Source organism: Megascapheus bottae, chromosome 20 (assembly GCF_031878675.1).
Source record: "Megascapheus bottae isolate mThoBot1 chromosome 20, mThoBot2.hap1, whole genome shotgun sequence".
NCBI lineage: Eukaryota > Metazoa > Chordata > Mammalia > Rodentia > Geomyidae > Megascapheus > Megascapheus bottae.
The window spans coordinates 512,676-535,103 of NC_143528.1; the positions used below are offsets into that span (position 1 = coordinate 512,676).

General features: G+C 37.7%; 1 protein-coding gene across 2 annotated transcripts in view; it reads left to right on the forward strand.

The window, feature by feature from the left end:
* Positions 1 to 22,428, forward strand: part of Rnf170 (ring finger protein 170) — a 30,773-nt gene that overhangs the window by 5,543 nt on the left and 2,802 nt on the right. For both annotated transcript variants that reach the window (XM_090353844.1, XM_090353843.1), the window contains exons 2-6: positions 2,119 to 2,262; positions 6,127 to 6,202; positions 9,056 to 9,164; positions 11,583 to 11,656; positions 15,727 to 15,837. In XM_090353844.1, the coding sequence (XP_090209970.1) occupies positions 2,126 to 2,262; positions 6,127 to 6,202; positions 9,056 to 9,164; positions 11,583 to 11,656; positions 15,727 to 15,837 (507 nt within the window). In that variant the 5' untranslated portion in view covers positions 2,119 to 2,125. The remainder of the gene's footprint in view (positions 1 to 2,118; positions 2,263 to 6,126; positions 6,203 to 9,055; positions 9,165 to 11,582; positions 11,657 to 15,726; positions 15,838 to 22,428) is intronic.

Here is a 22,428-nt window from a genome sequence, read left to right on the forward strand (position 1 = left end):
CCAGATAACAAAGTCAGATACAATAACAATATGAGATTAACCAAAGGCAATGCACTTAACTTTCAAAGCACGTTCTCCTCAGTTGATTTAATCTTACCACTGAAATAATTAAAATCAATAATTAGATATTGGAATTTTGGCAGATAATATTTTTATTACTTTTGAGGAAAATACAGTAATACTATCTTTAGGACTTTTAGCATAGCTACAGCGGTGTCAGGAAAAACAGGAAGCCTAACCAATAAAAAAAAAATCTGAGGCCGGGAGTTCGGCCTAGTGGTAGAGTGCTTGCCTAGCATGCATGAAGAGCCGGGTTTGATTCCTCAGTACCACATACATAGAAAAAAGCCAGAAATAGCTCTGAGGCTCAAGTGGTAGAGCTCTAGCCTTGAGCAAGTCCAAGGACAGTGCTCAGGCCCTGAGCTCAAGCCCAAGATTGGCCAAAAAAAAAAAAAAATCTGAAAAAAAAAATCTAAACTGACCACCTAGCCTGACCTTAGGTTATGAGAAATTTTTGTTTCCTAGTTTCAGCTGAGTATGTTAACTCTATGCAGGCCTGTACCCATGCACACACGCACGCACACACTCTCACAGGCACGCACCAGTCCTAGATTTTGAGCACAGGGCTTGGGCATTGTCTCTGAGGTTTTTTTGGGTTTTTTTTGTTTTTGTTTTTTTCTCAAGCCACTTGAGCCACAACTCCACTTCTAGCTTTTGGGTGGTTAGTGGGAGTTAAGATTCCTATGGATTTTGAGCCTTGGTCCTCAGATCTCAGCCTTCTGAATAACTAGGATTATAGGCCTGAGTCAGCAGTGCCCAGCTTTGGCTGTTTTTTTGACTGTAGATACTGAAACTATAACTTTGAGTTTACTGGTGCACAGCTTCATAATGGGCACTTGGAACCTGCCATTAGCAAGTCCTGATCTATCTGGCTATTACTATGTATGAAACAGAGAAACATAAAAATCTTTGATCTACTTGTTTGCCTAGCTTTCTTCCAAGAGCAGTATGTAATTTTCTTATTAGCTAGTTCAGGTTCACTTCATACTGAACATTTCCTCTTAACAGAGACTCTTGTGATCAATGGTGATTTGGAATAAAACTCTGTTTAGTGCAATAAGTCACATCAATGCAGAACTTTAAATTATAATATCACACCTACTTAATTAAATATAATTATTTCCCTGTGTCTCCTTAGATATTTTCTAAGACTTAGAATTGTATGTTTTATTTCCATCTAAAACCAGGAATTACCTGTAGTATTTGAACTTCACTGTGATTGGGCTGTCTCCCCTCTTACTTGTAGAACCATTTTCTCTAGTTTAGAATATAAAAGGGAAATTCTATTTCCCAACACTCTTAAGAAAATTTAGACTCAAAATGGTTCCATATTTGAAAGAACTCTGAACCATAAATTGAGCTTAATTTCAAGTGAAGCTAATGTATTTTTCACATACCAGAATTTTCATTAATTCAAGTAGTGTTAGTATAGACATACATGTCCTATATGTCATTCACACAGTCTAAATATATATATATGTGTGTGTGTGTAAATTGTTTTTACTTTTTAAATTACTAGCAAACACTGTAAGAATAGTAAGTCACTTCTGTTTAGACAAATATTTATTAGGTCCTCCTGCGGACAGAATTACAAAAATAGGACATATAGAAATAGTTACAGAAAACTACAATAGAATTCCTTTCCCAAACATGATAAATCCCATATAACACATGTATTCAATGCTACAAGAGAAGGATCTGATCTTCTTGGAGACTTCACTTTGAAAAAAGCAGTTACAAGAGGGTCTTTTTCCTCAAAAGAGCCTAAACTGAAGAGGAAAGAATTTTTTTTTAAGATTTTTGTCTTAAACAGTATAAGTAGATAATAAAATACAATAGTCATTTCCTTATAGAAAATAAGGTTTTGAACTAATTCTTGCAATTTTTTTCATTAATGAGTTTTTACTAGAATTGTGACTAATATAGTCTAGATTAGGAGCATGCTATGAATATTAAATGTGTTAGAAATCAGCTATACAAATATAAACTGCTATATAAATTGCTTTTCTTGTTTCATTTTTACTATGTCACTTGTAACTTTTGTTTGTTGTATTTTAGACCTGGAATGGCCAAATATCAAGGTGAAGTTCAAAGTTTGAAACTGGATGATGATTCCGTTATAGAAGGAGTAAGTGACCAAGTGCTTGTGGCTGTTGTGGTCAGTTTCACTTTGATTGCTTCGCTGGTATATGCACTTTTCAGGTGAGACTAAAGGACAAATGATTTCGGATACTGTATTTTCAGTGGTCAACAACTCTAGATTCTCTTTTAGTAATATGTGATACTAAAGCAAATAGCTGGTCTCAGTGATTATATATACTTACTAAAGTATTTCATTTTTAATTGAGCTCTGAATGCTAATACATGTTTTTTCTGTATTATCAGAAAATATTTGAGATTGCCATCCATATTTTGACTAAAATGTTAGTATTTCCTATTAGATTTATCATAGTTTAAAATAATTAATTTTTATTGGGATACAGGTATGGTTCAGGTGATAGAGTATCTGCCTAGCAAGTGTGAGGCCTTGAGTTCAAACCCTTAGGATTAAAGAAAGAAGGAAGATAAAAATTTATTAAAAGAAAAAAAAAGACCTGGTGCCAGTAGTTCATGCCTATAATCCTAGCTACTCAAAGATCAAAGGATCTCTGTTTGAAACCAACAACGGCAGAAAAATCTGTAAGACTCTTAACTCATTCAACAAAATGCAGGAAGTGGAGGTATGGATCAAGTGGTAGAGTGCTAGCCTTGAGGGAAAAGCCAAGCAAGAGCTGTAGGCACTGAGCCTAAGCCCCAGCACTGGCACACACAATATAATTATGATAATGTATTTCTGGATATACAGAAACAACATCAGTATGTCAAAGAGATATTTGCAGCCTCATGCATATTAAAGGATCATTTACAATATCTAACATATAGACTAAACCTAAATGTCTACTGAAAGACAACTGGATGTAGAAAAAGGATGTATAAATGTAACACAGTAGAATACTATATAAACTTTTTTGCACATGTGTGCCAATACTGGGACTTGAACTCACTCTTTTCTTTTTTTATATTTTTTATAATAGAAGGGTTACATGATATTTGCCAGATAAATGGTGCATTAATTCCCATACATTGATACCCTTTCACATGTCTTGGTCCCCATTTGAACTCAGTCTTTTAACTTTTTCTGGCACTCTACGGCTTTAGCCCCTCCTTCACACCTGGCATTTTGCTGGCTAATTGGAGATAAGAGTCTCACAGACTTTTCCTCCCAGGGCTGACTTCAAACCACAATCCTTATAATTCAGCCTTTTGAGTACCTAGATGTGAGCCACCAATAATTGGCTCCAATACAGAGTTTAAAAGGATAGAATCCACAGACATTGGTGGCTCACACCTGTATTTCTGGCTACTCAAAACATTGAGATTAGAGGATCTCAGTTTAAAACCAGCCTGGGCAAGAAAGTCTGTGAGTCTTATCTTAAAAAAAAAAAAAAGTAGAAATGAAGCTGTGTCTTAAGTGGTAAAGTGCTAGCTTCGAGTGAAAAAGCCTGAGTTCAAGCCCTAGGGCTTGTATAAAAATAAATAAAAGTAAGATTCAAAACCCTCTCAGCTCACTATCTGAATTAACTTGGAGGACAATATGCTAACTGAAATAATACAAGTCCAAAAGGTAAATACTCCATGATTTCATTCATACCTGAAATCTAAAATGGTTAAATTCACCACAACAATGAGTAGAATGAGTTCAGCTTAGGGAAATTTTTGTAAAAGAATAAGAACTTTTAGTCAAAATGAATTTTATGAAGAAGAAAATAAGACTGAGGGAAAAATCTCTACAGATCATAAAATCATTAGTAAAGTAACCCATTAAAAATAATTTTTATAAGATTAATTTTAAGTGCCCTTGCCATTATTTTTATAATTGCTGTATTTTGAGTATTATTCATTAACTACAATTGGATGAACTAGTTCGGGGGATTGAACTCTGGACCTTAATTTGACCTACCACTTGACCAATCCTTTTTTCATTATTGCTAGGTGTATAATTTGCAAACATTTCTTTTTCCAGTCCATGAATTGCCATTTTACCTTTTTTTTTTTTTTTTGCCAGTCCTAGGGCTTCAACCCTGGGCCTAGGTGCAGTCCCTGAACTCCTTTTTCCCACAGCTAACACTCTACCATTGAAACCACAGGGCCACTTCTAACTTTTTCTGTGATTAATTGGAGATAAAAATCTCATAGACTTCCTTGCCTGGGCTGACTTTGAACCAAGATCCTCAGATCTCAGCCTCCTGAGTAGCTAGGCTTACAGGCTTAAGCCACCTGCACTCAGCCTTTTCACACAAGAGGTGCTTTTGATACACAAGAGGTGCTTTGTTTTGTATTTTGTTTCTTCTAGTACTAGTGATGAAACCAGAGCTTGCCCACAGTAGGCAAGCACTCCATTTCTTGAGCCATGCCTGTGATTTTATTGTTTCCCATGTTGGCCTAGAGAGTGATTCTGCTGTTTACATTTGCTGAGTAGCTAGGATGACAGAGCATGCCAAGATATAGAACTTTTCATAGATTGAGATAGGTATCTTGTGAACTTTTTGATCTTGACCCATGGTTCTCTCCATTTCAATTTGCTTAGTAACTAGGATTACAGATAGGAACCACTGTGCCAAATCCACTAAAACTTAAGATGTTTCAATAAAGTTAAAGTAGCTTCATTACATTTATATTTCATTCTTGTTTATATATTTGACTTTAAATTGCTTTAAAGTCAAATATTAACTGAACTATTTATTATATTTTGTCAGCATTCTTTTCTAAAATTTTCATATTTACTAAAAACTGATTAATTATGGGATATATATCTTTAGATTTTTCCCTATCCCTTTAGAATATTAGAATTCTTGCTTCTGTTGAATGTGGATTACCCAGAAAGCAAACATTCTCTTATAGATTAATCTTAAGATTATATAGATTTAAAAATGGTACACAATGTTTAAGTTTATGGAGAAAGTCTACAGCTAAATTGAGCTATGATTGACATGTAAATCTTCACATCCAGCAGCCTACCAACCACTTCTAATTTGTCTGATGTTTCAGACCATCAGCTTATATCAGCCATCAACTTTTTAATCTTCTATTCTCCATTTTACATGTTAACACCTAGATGTTAGTAGCATGTTTTGTTCTGGCTTTTCTGCAAACCATATAATTTTATTTTTTGTGTCCTTTCTCCTCAAACCTTAAAAGTTAAGAGAAGGATTGAATTAGATGCAAAAGAGGGTTGAAATGTATAGTCATATGTAGAACTGCATATTTTAAAGGAATTTCAAAAAAGAAATGTAGTAATCAGCACATTTTTATATTATATATATATATTTTTTTTCTTTTTGCCAGTCCTGGGGCTTGAACTCAGGGCCTGGGCACTGCCCTTGGGCTTTCTCAATGGTACTGCTCTACCCTTGAGCCACAGCATCATTTCCAGATTTTTCTGTGTATATGTTTTCTAGGAATCAAACCCAGAGCAAGCACTCTACTGCTACGTCACATTCCCAGCCCCTATATTATTATATTTTATATATTTATTATATAGTATGTATATAATATACATATAGAGTATATATGGCATATGCTATATATAATATATATGATATAGGTATATAATATATAAAATAATGAATAATAAGTACATATGTAATATGTATGATATATTATAAATATAGTTATATATTATAAAATTCGCATGGCATATTATATTTTTATATTTACATTTTATATTTATATTATATAATCAGCACATTCTTTATATTATTTATGAGCTTTCCATTACATCCAGTCTCCAAAGTACTAGGCCTCTGGACTTTATCATTTGCCAGTTAAACTTAATTTTAACCAATGATCTAGGGTCTGGGAGGACCTCACCACAGAAGAATGTACAGTCCTGGAATTAGACTATAGTTGTATATCCTCAGTGTTACTTATTAAGTTACCAGCTATTCTGAGCCAAAAACTACAGCACAAAAGCAAATAATTAATATGACAATATTTATCATTGCTATCTGTTATTTTGTTTAACAGAAATGTACACCAGAACATTCACCCAGAAAATCAAGAGCTAGTAAGGGTGCTTCGAGAGCAACTTCAAACAGAACAGGTGCTTTCTATGTGCATTTATGTAAATAGATGTTTTAACTCTCCTTGCAGATGCAATTGTGATGAAACATTTGTAAATTACTTTGAAAAATGATGGTTTCTTTTCTGCTTCAAATTGGTTAAACTGATTTATAGGTTATATATTTTCAGATTAAGCAAATTGCCTAGTCTTATTCTTTTCAGATACTTTCATGTTTTTATTTTTACTGATTTTACAGTTCCTATTATTTGTACAGAAATGATTACTATTTCACTGTAATCACTCTAATTGGCCTTAAAAACTGAAATACAGTGGGCACTCTACTTTTTAATATATGTTCTAAGACTGAATAAATGACTGGAAAGGGTGCCTGATTATTGTCTCTTCTCCCCTTTTCTTCAGTGGTAAAAATGATCAAAACTGGGTAGACAAAAAAAGTTTTCTACTCTGCCCATGCTTTTTTGCCAAATTCAGAACCAGAAATGAAATATAGTTTAGGAAGGCTAGAACAAGGATTTTGTATATATCTGAATCAAGAGAGCTAGCAATTAAAACAAAAATTGAAAATGCTTTCTGCTAGCTGCTAATGGCTTATGCCTCAGGAATGAGACTGAGGATTACAGTTCAAAGCCAGACTAAGCAGGAAAGTCCATGAGACTCTTATTTCCAGTTAACCCAGAAAAAAGCCAGAAGTGGGTGCATGGCTCAGGAAGTAAAGCACAAGCCTTGAACAGAAAAGCAAAATAAGAACATGAAGCTGTGACTTCAAGCCCCAGTACCAGCACCAAAAAAATAAAATAAAATAAAATAAAATAAAGAAAGACAAAGAAAATAGTTTCCTACTCAAAGTTTAATCCAAGTTTTGTAATTTACCAATTTATTAAATATCTTGAACTTTCTTATACCAGACATTGTAGGCACTGGAAATTTAATTGTGAACTGAATTCATTTCACTAAATTGTGAAAAAAAATGCCATCATGGAATTTTAATTCATTGACACAAGAATAGTTTCAGTATATTAATAGTACTTTTTTCCATAACTGTTATCAATAATTCCTGTGGGGATAGTGTTTAATAATTTACATAGTGACTTAAACAACTATCCTATTTAATCTTCAAACATGATAAAAGAATAACTATTCTAATTTGTATTGAAACATTAGATGACTAATTTACTTAAATTCATATTACCGATTATATAAAGGGTCTCAGCTGTACCTGATCTTCTTTGTTCTGTGGTCCCATTCATCTATCTCACATCTTCCTCAAATTAGAATTAAGCTACTGACTTAGGCTTTTTCTGTGTTGTTCAACATGGCAGCCACCAGTGCCATGTGACTATTTAAATTTAAGGTAATTGTCTGGCACTAGTGGCTCACTCCTGTAACTCTGGCTACTTGAAAGGCTGAGATCTGAGGATCACAGTTCAAGTCTAGCCTGGGCAGGAAAGTCTGTGAGGCTCTTAGCTACAGTTAATCACTAGTAAACTATAAGTGGCAGAGAACTGGCCTTGAGAAAAAAAACTCAGGGATAGCCTAGGCCCTGAGTTCAGGCTCTACAACCAACAAAAACTAATTAATTAAGTCAATTAAATTTTAATTAAAACTAAGTTCAGTACTTTACCTGCTCTAGCCACATTTCTAGTGTGTAGTAGCTTATGTGGATAATTATGAAGAGCACGGATAAGACATCTACTATTTAGGGCGCTCTATTGGACAACACTGGTCATTAAAAAGAAAAAACTAATTTCCTAGGGGCTGGGAGTTTGACCTAGTGGTAGAGTGCTTACCTAGCATGCACAAAGACCTGGGTTCGATTTCTCAGTACCACATACACAGAAAAATCCAGAAGTAGTACTGTGGCTCAAGTGGTAGAGCTCTAGCCTTGAGAAAGCGCAAGGACAGTGCTCAGGCCCTGAGTTCAAGCCCTAGGACTGGCAGAAAAAAAATCAATTCTATAGGGGATAAAGGAGAACACTTACAAAACAGTTTGATATTTGGATTTCTAGATCTTTCTTTTTGGTAGTATTGGGGTTTGAACATAGCATCTTGTTATACAGGTACTCCACCACTTAAAGCACATCACCTGTTCTTGACATCTGGTTTTCTTTTTTGGTGGTTTTTTGGATGGCACTCAAGGCCTCATGAATGCTAAGTAGGTTTTCCACTATGGAGTATGGAGCTACAACTCCAGCCTGGTATTTCTTACTCTCCACTTCATGTTAGTGCTCACACTTGTATTACTCAGAATACCTTTCCAATATGGAAAAGGTAAATAACATACCCCTGGTTTATTATCTTTTATTCAAGCCCAGGTTTTATGTTTTAATCTAGGTTTCCCCCTCAATTGTATTCAAGATAAAGGTAAACTGGGAACCAGTAGCTCATACCTGCTCAGGAGGCTGAGATCTAATGATTGAGGTTTGAAGCTACCACCAAGCAGAGAAATTCTCAAGACTCTATCTATAATTAGCCACTAAAAAAGTTGTGCTGAAGGTTGTTGATCATTGATAATGAGAACTGTGAGAGAAAAAGCCAAGTGAGAGTACATCGGCCCTGAGTACAAGCCCTGATCCTGTCAAACACATTCTCTCTGTCTCTCTCTGTCTCTGTCTGTCTGTCTGTCTGTCTGTCTGTTTGTCTCTCTCTCTCTCTCTCTCTCTCTCTCTCTCTCTCTCTCTCTCTCTCTCTCTCTCTCTCTCACACACACACACACACACACACACACAGACTAGGAAGTAAGGTAGAAATAACTCAGCAACTTAGTTTCATAAGTTTATCAGACTTCGATGACCTTAAACATTGCATGTCTAAACTGTCAGTATTAATAGCTCTGGGTGTGAGGTGTGATGTGGACACATGTCTTCTCACCAGGGTGTACCCACTACTGCTCGACAGCAGTTCTACACTGAGATGTACTGTCCAATCTGCTTACATCAAGCCTCTTTCCCTGTGGAAACGAATTGTGGACATCTTTTCTGTGGTAAGCGAACAATGATATATACTTAGTTGAAATGATACTTATACAAAGATCTACTATGTGTTTATGAGCTGGATTCCTAATTTTCTCTGTCACATTTCCTAAGTAGGATGGATTGCAATTGCTTTTGATGTCCTGCTCTACTTGTTAACTAAGTATGTTAGCATTTAAATATTACACTATTTTTTGCTATATATATGGTTTTTTTAATTGAATATATTATATAGCATTTGTAGATTCAAAGGTTAAAAAAATTCAGTTTCTAAATCAAAAGCAAGGTGTTATATAGTAGTTTACTGAATCTGTTCTTCAATTTTGATAGTTATTATCCAAGGCCTTGAGTTTCTTTTTTCTTTTTTTTTTTTGCCAGTCCTGGGTTTGAGCTCAGGGCCTGAGCCCTGTCCTTGGACTTTCTCAAGGCTAGAGCTCTACCACCTGAGCCTCAGCACCACTTCTGGCTTTTTTCTATGTATGTGGTACCAAGGAATCGAACCTGGGTCTTCGTGCGTGCTAGGCAAGCACCTTTACCCCTAGGCCAAACTCCCGGCCCCCCTGAGTTTCTTTTTTCAAGAACCCTGGCCTTTTCCTAGTTCTATGTCTTCGCAGAGTATGATACTTAACAATACTTAAGTATGCTACTTCATATCATCTGATCCATAAAATTAAAAACTGAGACCCTGAAATGTTAAGAAATGTAATAAAAGATAACCCAGGGGAAATGAAGAAAAATGATAAGTAGGTAAATTTAATTTGACTACATTGTATGCATATATGGAAATATCATAACAACCCCTCCCCGCACAACCAGTGATTATTAATAAAAAAGAATAATTACCATTTTTTTGCATTTGTAATCCATATTATTTAATTCCCCAGTAGGTTTATGAGGCCTTATTCTCATTTTGCAAATGAACAGATTTATCCAGATGAAAGTTATTGAGTCATCTCTTCTGCCATTCTAATTAGGTGATGATATCTTTTTATACATAGGGAGAAAATTGAGAAATAGGAAAACAGCAAACATTTAATCTCAGACTTGAATTAACTAAACTATTTGCTCTGCTGGGGGTAGCTATATACAATGAGGGCAAGTGGTTGTTCCATATTTGGAAAACAAAGCTACATACAGACCACTTTGCAAAAAGACATGTAAGACGAAATTTAGTGTATGTTAAAAAGAGGTTGAATTCTTGTGTGAATACATAGGAAAAACATCTCTATAGGCAGTAATAGTAACGTTAACACATTAATAACTTTTTCATGTATTTCCACTTGCAATTAGACTGCTTGAAGAACTCAATAAAAATTAATATGCCATTTTGTGAGAGTGAAGACATCAGATAAAATTGTTTAACCTGGGCTGTGTGTGTGGCCTAGTGGTAGAATGTTTGCCTAGCATGCACGAAGCTCTGGGTTTGACTTCCTCCGTACCACATACCCAGAAAAAGCCGTAAGTGGTGCTGTGGCTTAAGTGGTAGAGCATTAACTTTGAGATAAGCCCAACGATAGTACCCAAGCCCTGAGTTCAAGCCCCAGGACTGGCAAAAAAAAAAGTTTAGCTTTTAAATTCATGGTGGAATTGGTGGATTCATTCTTTCCCACAGTTACAGAAATGTCCAGAGGGAGGAGTCTCTTCTTACCCATCTGTTTACTAACCAGTGTCCTCACATACTATTCATTTTTACCCCTGGCATTTGCTTTGTGTTTTTGAAACAATCAAATTTGGAATAGAAACTTACAGTACAATTTGTTGGCCTTTGCATTTAAAATGTATACAGTTTTATAAATATTACTTAGAAAATACAGTGTTTCTATAAGCCTCGTAGTATTAATACAGTTAATACTTGTTTTGGAGCTGAGAGTGTGGCTCAAGCCTAGCAAATGCTTGTGTTCAAACCCCAGGACTACAAAACAAAATGAAGCTTGCCTTTGGTGTGTACAAAATTCTGTTGCTTAACTAATCCTTAAATTATTAATAAAATTAATGTTTGGAAATTGTTGTGACATTTGAAGCATTAGATGAAAGAACTGGTTTGGGCAAGCACTCTACCACTAAGCCAAGCTCCCTGCCCCTAATTATTTATTTATTTATTTATTGCCAATTCTGGGGCTTGAACTCAGCCTGGGCGCTGTCCCTGAGCCTCTTTGTGCTCAAGAATAGCACTATACCACTTGAGCTACAGCACCAGTTCTGCCTTTTTTTTTTTTGTTATTGGAGATACAAGTCTCATGGACTTTCCTACATGGACCGGCTTTGAATCATGATCCTCAGATCTTAGCCTCCTATGTAGCTAGGATTACAGGTGTGAGCCATCAGTGCCCTGTGAAAGAACCACTTTTAAATAAAGTGATACTGTTAAATATTTGAAACTGTCTCAGGATAAATTCACTTCAGTATTAATGATTTCTTTTTTATCCTAGGCACTTGTATTACTGCATATTGGAGATATGGTTCATGGCTTGGAGCAATCAGTTGTCCAATCTGTAGACAAACGGTAATGTTTTAGAAAATATTTATACTACTTTATATTTTGTAAATTTCATAGTGATTATATTTAATTTTTTTGTATTAGCTCAGTTCTTTAATGGTTCTGTGATTTTACTCAAGTATAAAACAAACAAAAAACAATTCAGCATTATGACATGAAAATTTTTATTTGAAATACTATGGTTGTCATGAAAAAACTAATAAATTAGCCCCATCCAAAGCATACCTTTATTACCATACTAGCAAAGTAATAAATGAACTAAATAATGTAAGCATTTATTTCTCTATTTCCTTTACACTTTTATACACTTCCTATGCATTTCTTTTAGAAAAGAATTATTTTACCTTTTCATTTATAATATGGCCTGTTCTGTCTGGACTTTGTATAAAAGAAACTATATATTATTATTTTATGTGTGTACAATATACACACAGACCTTCCCTTTTCTTTTTGTTTCTAGGTTCAAACTCTGTCTCATTATTTGTATTGTTTTGTTTTTGCCAGTCCTGGGGCTTGAACTCGGGGTCTGGGCACTGTCCTTGGGCTTTTTCAAGGCCAGCACTCTACCACTTGAGTCACAGCAACATTTCAGGCTTTTTCTGTGTATGTGCTATTGGGGAACTGAATTCATGGCTTCATGCATGTTAGGCAAGCACTCCACCACTAGGCCATGCTCCTGGCCTTCTTTTTCTTTTTGCCTGTCCTGGGGCTTGAGCTCAGGACCTGGGTTCTGTCCCTGATCTTTTATGATCAAGCATAGTGCTCTACCACTTGAACCACAGCTCCACTTCCAGCTTTTTTGGTGGTTAACTTCAGACAAGAGTCTCATGAACTTTCCTGCTTTGCCTGGCTTCAAACCATGATCCTTAGATCTCAGTCTCCTTGGTCGCCAGGATTACAGGAATGAGCCACCAGCATCTGGCTACCTATTCCTATTTGATTAGGAGAAAATTGATTTTTCTGTTATTGGCTCTATGGCTAATGTGATATGTGAAACACACAATTGGTCTGAAACTAATTTGCCAATACTGCTTGTCATTTGTCTTCTGTCAGCAGCACAGAGATAAGGTACTATTATTGCATTAAAGAATTCTACCACCTTTCCCAAAGTAGAGAACTAATATACATTGAGTCAAAACTCTACTCAGGAACTCTATTTTGCTCAAGGTTAGTGCTGCACCATTTGACCCATACCTCTACTTCTGTTTTTTTTTTTTTGTGGTAATTTGAAATAAAAGTCTCAAAGACTTTCCTGTTTAGCTGGCTTTGAACCATGATACTCCGATTTCAGTGTCCTGAGTAGCTAGAATTATAGGCATGAGCCCCCAGCACTTGGCAGTTACATTTTTTAAATTGGTCATGGGATGGTCGTTCACTCTCCTTGTAACAGCCATGGAGGATACAAAGTGTGCTATAACAATATCAAGAATTACATGTCCATTACAGTGTCTGAAGTTGGTCCTTGAAATTATTTAATCTCCACATTATTGCAGCACCCAAAGATAAGTCAAGGGTTGGGAAAATAAAGAATTAATGAATCATTATTTTATTTTATTTTTTTCACCAGTCCTGGAGCATAACTCAGGGCCTGAGCACTGCCCTTGGGCTTTCTCAAGGCTCTACCACTTGAGCCATAGCACCACTTCTCACTTTTTCTATGTATGTGGTATCAAGGAGTCAAATCAGGGTCTTTGTGCATGCTAGACAAGCACTCTACCACTAGGTCAAACTCCCAGTCCCAGAATCATTATTTTAATGCCAAAGACAAAATGCCTCAGATCTTTCTGAAAGTTACAGATTTTTTTCCAGTGAGGATGTATCCCTAAATATTGATATTAGAAACAAATCACTAAGCCGTATTTGATATCTGTTATCACTTTTTTATTTAGTTTTGAAATATCAACATCCTCATCCATCCCCATCCATCGTAAGATACCATTCCCTTCATGGATATAGCATATGAAGTTTCAGTCCTACTTTCTATTCCTCTTGTATCATGAATATATTAATTTTTTTTGTTGGTCATGGGGCTTGAACTCTGGACCTGGGCGCTATCTCTGAGCTCTTTAGCTCAAGGCTACTACCTACCCCTTGGGCCACAGTGCCACTTTCAGATTTCTGGTGGTTAATGGAGATGAGTCTCATGGACTTTAGTGCCCAGGCTGGCTTTGAACCACGATCCTCAGATCTTAGCCTCCCGAGTAGCTAGGATTACAGGCAAGAGCCACAGTGCCTAGCATACTTAACATTTTTAAGTGCAATTAGGTCTATCTAGAAAAATACATTAGCTGGATGCAGGTGGCTCATGCCTGTAATCAATCTTAGCTACTCAGGAGGCTGAAATCTGAGGATTACTGTATGAAGGATGCAAGGGAGGGAAATCTATTCAATTTTTATCTCCAAAAAGCAAGAAGGGATGCTAGCCTTGAGCAGAAAAAGCTAAAGGACAGCACCCAGGCCCAGTGTTCAAGCTCCAGTACCCACCCCACCTACCCACAACAGGTTATACATAATTGTTTTTAAATGACCATGTAGAAGGGGTTTTTCTTGTTTATGTAGGTCATAAGGCTTGAATTCTGGGCCTGCGCACTGTCCCTGAGCTCTTCAGCTCAAGGCTAGCAGTCTACCACCTTGAGCCACAGTGCCACTTTTGGTTTTCTAGTGGTTAATTGGAGATAACAGTCTCACAGTGTTTCATGTCTGGCTGGCTGTGAACTGCAATCCTCAGATCTCAGATTGCTGAATAGCTAGGATTACAGGAATGAGCCACCAGTGCCTGGCTGTACTTAGAAGTTTTTGTAAATAAAATAAATGCTGTATAACTTTGTGCCATTCCTGGTAGAATCCCCCATTGGTAGCCTAAATATAAGTTTAAGACAAGATGTTTCTTTCTGTTATTAGGGTTTCTGACTTGACAGTAGTCCCCTACATATTTTTTTTTAGGAATGGGCTATTTAGTTTTGTTATTTACAGCTTAGACATGAGACACGGTGACTATAAAGGGCAATAGCAAACACATGGTCCTGCTACCCTCAAAAGATCCTACGAGGCATATATTTTCAATTTGTCCTGAGTGTCTTTTCATCACCCATACATCTTCAAATATACAATGTTTCCCTAAATAGAGAGCTACTGAGTTTATTCTTTGTATGGGCAAAAAAGTAATAAGAATCAATGTTCATATTATGAGAATGAAAAATTGCATTTTATGTTGGAATTTTTATTTTGTTTTTGATTTATTGGATCAGTCATGGGGCTTGAACTTGGGGCCTGGCCACTGTCCCTGAGTTCCTTTTTTTTTTTTGCCAGTCCTGGGCGTGAGCTAAGGGCCTGAGCACTGTCCTTGGACTTTCTCAAGGCTAGAGCTCTACCACTTGAGCCTCAGCACCACTTCTGGCTTTTATCTATGTATATGGTACCGAGGAATCGAACCCGGGTCTTCATGCATGCTAGGCAAGCACTTTAACCACTAGGCCAAACTCCGGGCCCTGTCCCTGAGTTCTTTTGCTAAAGACTAGGGCTCTACCACTTGCCACTTCTGAGTTTTCTGCTGGTTATTTGGAAATAAGAGTCTCACAGCCAGGCACCAGTGGCCCATGCCTGTAATCCTAGCTACTCAGGAGTCTGAGATCTGAGGATCATGGTTCAAAGCCAGCGTGGGCACAAAAGTTTGTGAGACTCTTATCTCCAAATAATCACAAGAAAATCAGAAGTGGTGTTGTGGTTCAAGAGATAGAGTGTTAGCCTTGTGCTGAAGAACTCGGACAATGCCCATGCCTAGAGTTCAAGCCCTATGACCAACAACAACAAAAGAGTCTCACATACTCTACTGTTGCGCTGGCTTTGGATTGCAATCCTCAGATCTTCAGTCTTCCGTTCAATTAGGAGTAAAAGTGTGAGTCATCAACACCTAACTTTAAATTTTTATTACAAGGAAATAATAATTTATTCTCACGTTGCCATTTTAAGTCAGTGAAATACACACTCAGAAGCTTTTCTCATTCTGATGAATAACACAAAGTGATAAAAATGAAAGTGATATAAAAGATTTAAGTTATTTGTTCTGTAATACACAGGTGACTCTACTTCTAACAGTATTTGGTGAAGATGATCAGTCTCAGGACGTTATGAGATTGCATCAAGATATTAATGATTATAATCGGAGATTCTCAGGGCAGCCCAGATCTGTAAGTAATGTTATAATGGTTTTAGACTGAGGGAGCTATTGTACTTGTTCTTTGAAAAGTGAGATGTACCACCAATATTCTTTGACTATGAAAAAAATGTCATTATGTGTATTAGGCCAAGGTTTTACCTTCATCAAGGGCAGTGACTTACAGCTTTCCTTAAAAAGCAAACTAACAGCTGGGCACGGTGGCTCACGTCTGTAATCCTAGCTACTCAGGAGGCTGAGATCTAAGGATTGTGATTCAAAACTAGCCAGGGCACTAAAGACCATGAGATTCTTATCTCCAATTAATCACTAGAAAATGGGAAGTGGGACTGTAGCTCTAGAGGTATGGTGGTTGTGGGTGGCCTTGAGCTGAAGAGCTCAGGGACAGTGCCCAGGCCTGGGGTGGGGCAGCGACCAGGCCCAGAATTCAAGCCCTATCTCACACACACACACACACACACACACACACACAAAAACAGGGCTAGGCACAGAGACTCAGACCTGAAATCTCAGCTATTCAGAAGGGGAGATTGAATCATTGCTTGAATCCAGCTTATAAAAAGTTAGCAAGACCCATCGTAAGCAGTAAGCCAAGAATAGAAGTGTGTCTATAATACTAGGTACACAAAGGCATAGATAGGAGGCTCATGGTCCAAAGATGGTTCAGAACAAAAAAAAATCTGCATGACCTTTTATTTTTCTGCCTAACAAGTGTGACACCTGAATTCATCATCCAGTACTACTAATATATATTATATATATTAAATAATGTATTATCTATAAGCTATATCATATTTGTAACAATATATTATACATTATTTGAAATATTTAACATATCATGTATTATATGTTATAGTATATAGCACCTATTATAGAAGGAAAAAGAAATAGTTTTACATTTATGATTCTAAATCATAAATTTACATTATGATTCTAAATCAGTTGGTCTTTTTATTTTTTGCCAGTCCTGAGGCTGAACTCAGGGCTTGAGCACTATTCTTGGGCTTTCCTTAAGGCTAGCACTCTACCACTTGAACCAGAGCACCTTTTCTGACTTTTTCTTTTTCTTATTTCACCAGTCCTGGGGCTGTACTCAGGGCCTGAACACTGTCCTTGGGCGTTCTCAAGGCTAGAGCTCTACCACTTGAGCCACAGCACCACTTCTGGCTTTTTTCTACATATCTGGTACTGAAGAATTGAACCCGGGTCTTCATGCCTGCTAGGCAAGCACTCAACCACTAGGCCAAATTCCTGGGCCACCATTTTTGACTTTTCTATGTATGTGGTACTGAGGAATCAAACTTGGAGCTTCGTGCATGCTAGGCAAGCATTCTACCATTACGCCAAACTCCCAACCCCGTCAGTTTGTCTTAAGAGAAAACTTAAAGATGAAAACTTCTAGAGAACTTTTTTGTTTTTTTTCTAATTTAATTTTTAATTTAACCCTGTCTGAAATGTTCAAATATCTCTTTGATTTGGGATTTCCATTTCATCTTAGCTATCAGAACACATCGTGTGTGTGTGTGTGTGTGTGTGTGTGTACTAGGGCTTAACTCAGGGGCTGTCTCACTGGGCTTGTATGCTCATGGCTGATGTTCTACCATTTGTGCTACATCTCCAGCCCAAAATATCCTACTTTTTAAAAAAAGTATACATTAATTCTATAGTTAAGCTCTCCTTCCCTACCAAAAAACATTCAATAAATTAACAATGTCACATTTTAACGGCTCATACTAGTTTTTGTTTTGTTTTTTTTGCCAGTCCTGGGCTTGGGCTCAGGGCCTGAGCACTGTCCCTGGATTTTCTCAAGGCTAGGGCTCTACCACTTGAGCCACAGCACCACTTCTGGCTTTTTGCTATGTATGTGATACTGAGGACTTGAACCCAGGTCTTCGTGCATGCTAGGCATGCATTCTACCACTAGGCCAAACTCCCAGTCCCTCATCCTAGTTTTAACAAATAATTTTATACCTCAAAAACTAGAATATAGGGCTGGGATCATGGCCTAGTGGTAGTGTGCTCACCTAGCATGCACAAAACTCTGGGTTCCATTCCCTGGAACCACACACACAGAAAAAGCTGGAAGTTGCACTGTGGTTCAAGCGGCAGAGTGCTAGCCATGAGCAAAAAGTGCCCAAGGACAGTTCCTAAGCCCTGATTTCAAGCAAAAAATAAAAAACAAACTAGAATGTATCTATGGAATGTATCTATGGGCTTCATGGGAAGCCCATGCTTTCTGAGCTTTGACTGTATATATGATCATTTTTACAGTCACTTCAAGTTTAACATGAATAACATGGACTTTGCTGCCCAAGCTCGCTTCAAATGCTGTCCTCAGATCTCAGCCTCCTAGTTAGTGTTATAGGTGTAAGACCCACTGCCACTGGCAATTCATTCCTTAATGTTCTTTTCTCAACTTGATATCTTTTTCCTGGTCCCCTCATTTGTCTTATAAACAAGATCTACTATTTTTTGGGGGGGGTCATGAGGCTTGAACTCAGAACCTGTGTACTGTCTTTGAGCCTCTCTGTGCTCAAGGCTACTGTTCTACCACTTAAGCCACAGCACCACTTGGGCCATAACACTACTTCCAGCCTTTTATGTTTATGTGGTTATGAGGAATTGAACCCAGGGCTTCATGCATGCTAGGCAAGCACTCTACCAGTAAGTCACATTCCCAGGCCCATGCACTATTTTTCTGTATGGGTTATCCTACTTTTTTTGTTCCTTTGTTTTGGTCATTCATGGGGCTCAAACTCTGGGCACTGTTCGTGAGCTCTTCAGCTCAAGGCTAGCACTCTACCACAGTGCCACTTCTGGTTTTCTGGTGGTTAATTGGAGATAAGAGTCTCACCAACTTTTGTGCATGGACAGGCTTTAAATTGTGATCCTCAGATCTCAGCCTCCAGAGTAGCTAGATTATAGGCATGAGCAACCGGTGCCCAGCTATCCTGCTTTTTTATTGTCTTGTGACAGTACTAGAGTTTGAACTAAAGGCCTGTGGCTCTCGTTCATCTTTTTAAAAAAACTTTTTAAGACATTTTTATTTTTAGTTATTATAAAGATGATGTACAGAGGGATTACTGTTTCATAAACCACCCCTTCCTTAGTCTCTACTAGTTTTTCCTTCCCATTTCTACCCACAAGTTATATAGTTCACTTTCAACATGGTTTCTACTGTTACCACTGCAACATTTGTTCATCCTATGTCCCTCCATATTTGTCCCCCACTCCTCCCTCAGAGGGAAAAACAAACAAGACAAAAAAAAGATTTAAAAAAAACCTCTTACTTTTGCTTCCTTATGTTCATTTTTGATAAATGTCATTTTATATAACCAGAGGCACAGAGTTATTGCACATTTTGTTCCTCCCCTAACAGTGTCTTTCTTTGGTCTCACTGTGTGTGAAGCCCTAGAATCCTGCATAATTTATTGTGTATTTTAGATCTACTTTCTGCATATCTAATTCAGCTTTTATGCTAATACTTGGTGCTCTACTACAGAACCAACCACATGTGCAATCTAGCATTCTTACTATTTGGAGATAGTCTCAAGGACTTTTCATTCTGGCTGGGTTTGAACACCAGTTGTTAGGTCTTAGCCTCTGGAGTAACTAGGATTGCAGAATAAACCATCAGTGCCCAGTTTTATGTCCTGTGATTGTTGTTCACAAAAATTCCTGTCTAGTCTCAGGCACAACTGTCATCAAACCAGTCCAACCCACTATTGTCTCCTGCTCTGGATAAGTGCTGGGCCTCTTCACTGGTACTTTGGAATAGCATTCCCACTTCTTGCTGTGCTTTAATGGGAGATTTGTTGATCTGATCATCCTTCTTCATCTTAATCTGGGTTCCTTTCTCTTTTGCTAACCATGGTTCTGCTATACAACACATTCCATGTTCTTCTCATGCTTAAGACTTTCACATACTCTTTCTGTGGAATGTTTGTCTTAAAAATGATCCTCCTGGGCTGGGAGTTTGGCCTAGTGGTAGAGTGCTTGCCTAGCATGCACGAAGACCCGGATTCGATCCCTTGGTACCACATGCATAGAAAAAAAAAAGCTGGAAGTGGTGCTGAGGCTCAAGTGGTAGAGCTCTAGCCTTGAGAAAGTCCAAGGACAGGGTTCGGGCCCTGAGCTCAAGCCCACGACTGGCCAAAAAAAAAAAAAAAAAAAAAAGATCCTCCTCTGAGAAGTTACCCTAACCAACTCCAGTACTGTACTCTATTATTTCCTTCCATACCATTTGTCACAGTAGTACTCAAACCTCATTTATCTTCTTATACACTAAAAGCTTCAGAACAGTAAGGACTATGCTTACTTACTACTCTATCCCTAATGCTTTATGCAATGCCTTTGATTCAAGTCCTTGATGTTTGTTGAATAAGATGATGGTTTATCCTTAAGAACTGAAGCCGAAGCCAGATGCTGAAGGCTCATGCTTGTAATCCTAGTTACTCAGAAGACTGTGATCTAAGGATCGTGTTTGAAACCAGCTTGGGCAGCCAAGTCCATGAGACTCTTATCTCCAATTAACCACCCCAAAACTGGAAGTGACACTGTGGCTTCAAGTGGTAGAGCACTAGTCTTGAGTGCAAAAGCTCAAGGACTGTGCCCAAGAATTGAGTTCAAGCCCTCAAAACAAGAGGGGGAAAAAAAGGATTAAGTTGAGTCTGTATCAGTAGTCCATGACTAATCCTAGCTACTCAGGATTCTGAGATCTAAGGATCAACATTTTAAACCAGCCTGAGCTGGAAATGTCCTGAGACTCTTCAATTAAACACTGAAAAGCCTCAAATGGAGCTGTGGCTAAAGTGGTAGAGCACTAGTCCTAAGCAAATATCTCAGAGACAGAGCCTAGGCTCTTGAGTTCAAATCCCAGCACTGGCACACAAAATAAAGAAGAATTGAAGCTGGTAGTATGATCCAAGAATTCAGGATGCAGAGACTGGAAGATCTCAAGTTTGAAGCCAGTCTGGTGACACAATGAGACCTGTATTAAAAAAAAAAAAGTAAACAAACATGTGCTTCCAGTGCTTTTAGCCAAAAAAGAATAATCTATTAAATGCTCAGTGTTTCGGTATTAAACAAATATGTGGGGCTGAGAATGTGGCTTCCTTAGCATGCATGAAGCCCTGGGTTTAATTCCACATTACCACATAAATAGAAAAAGGCAGAAGTGGCACTGTGGTTCAAGTGGTACAGTGCTAGTCTTGAGCAAAAGAAGCTCAGGAATAGTGCCCAGGCCCTGAATTCAAGCTCCAGAACTGGCAACAACAACAAAAGGAACAGGGAGCATACATTCATAATTACTGTTATCTTTCATTCCAGTTGTTAAGATAAGCCAAGAACCTAGCACACAAGATTTGAGTTTGCAGGCAGGTGATCTGGGTTTGGATTCAAATCACTTATCAAATAAAGTGAACCTAGGGATAGCTGTTTACTATGCTAGAGAATTACTGAGCATTCAGTAATTAAGCACTGAATTATCTAAAAACATCACAAAGAACTAAAAGAAATTGTTTATGAAAGATCCTTGTTAACTTGCCCACCAAAGTGAAAGATACATTAAAAGACACTAAATTTGATGGCAGATTAAAAGAGTATTAGGGTATAGGGGTACACACCTAAATTTCAACTTCTGGGAAGTTATGAGTTTAAGGCCAGCATCACCAGTTTATCAAGACCTGACAAACTGAAAATTTTAAAAAGGGCTAGAAGTGTAGCTCAGTGGCAAAGTGTTTCCCTAGCATGCCCCAAGGCCTTGGGTTCCATCCCAGCACACAAACCAAAAATAGCAAATTAATAAAAACCCAGCAGTGGGGCCAGGAGTGTGACTTAGTGGTAGAGTGCTTGCCTAGCATGCATGAAGCCCTGGGTTGTTTCTCAGTACCACACACATAGAAAAAGCCAAAAGTGGTGTTGTGGTCAAGTGGTAGAGCGCTAGCCTTGAGAAAGCTCAAAGACAGTGCCAAGGTCAAGCCCCAGGAATGGCAAAAACAAATAAAACCCCAGCAGTGAAACTGGTTCCTTTTAGTGAATCATTTTTTACCCTCATTCCTCTGCCTACAGGTCAACTATTCTTAACAATATGTATAAATCAAATCTGTCTGGGTGCTGATGGATCACATATACACATAGCTGGGAAACACAATGTTCAATCAACACAGGAGAACTTTTTTGAGGGGGGCGGGGGGCAGTCTTGAAGCTTGAACTCAGGGCCTGAGCACTGTTGCCCTTGGACACGTTTTGCTCTTTGCTCTTGGACACTTTTTGCTCAAGGCTAGTGTCTTATCACTTGAGTCAGAGCACTACAGGCTTTTCTCAGCATGGTATTGAGGAATCGAAAGCTGGGCTTCAGTCATGCTAGGTGAGCACTCTACCACTAGGCTACATTCCTGGCCCCTACATAGGAGACTTAATTCATCTTAACTGGGTTTGCAAATTCTAAGAAAATTATATTTTTAGAAGTTTTTTTTATTATTACCTATTAGTTGTACACCAAGGATTTCATTATGACATTTCCATATATAACTATGAAGTACCACAAACTTAACCTTCCCATCACTCTCCCTCAACCCACACCTTAAAACAATTTCAGCAGGTT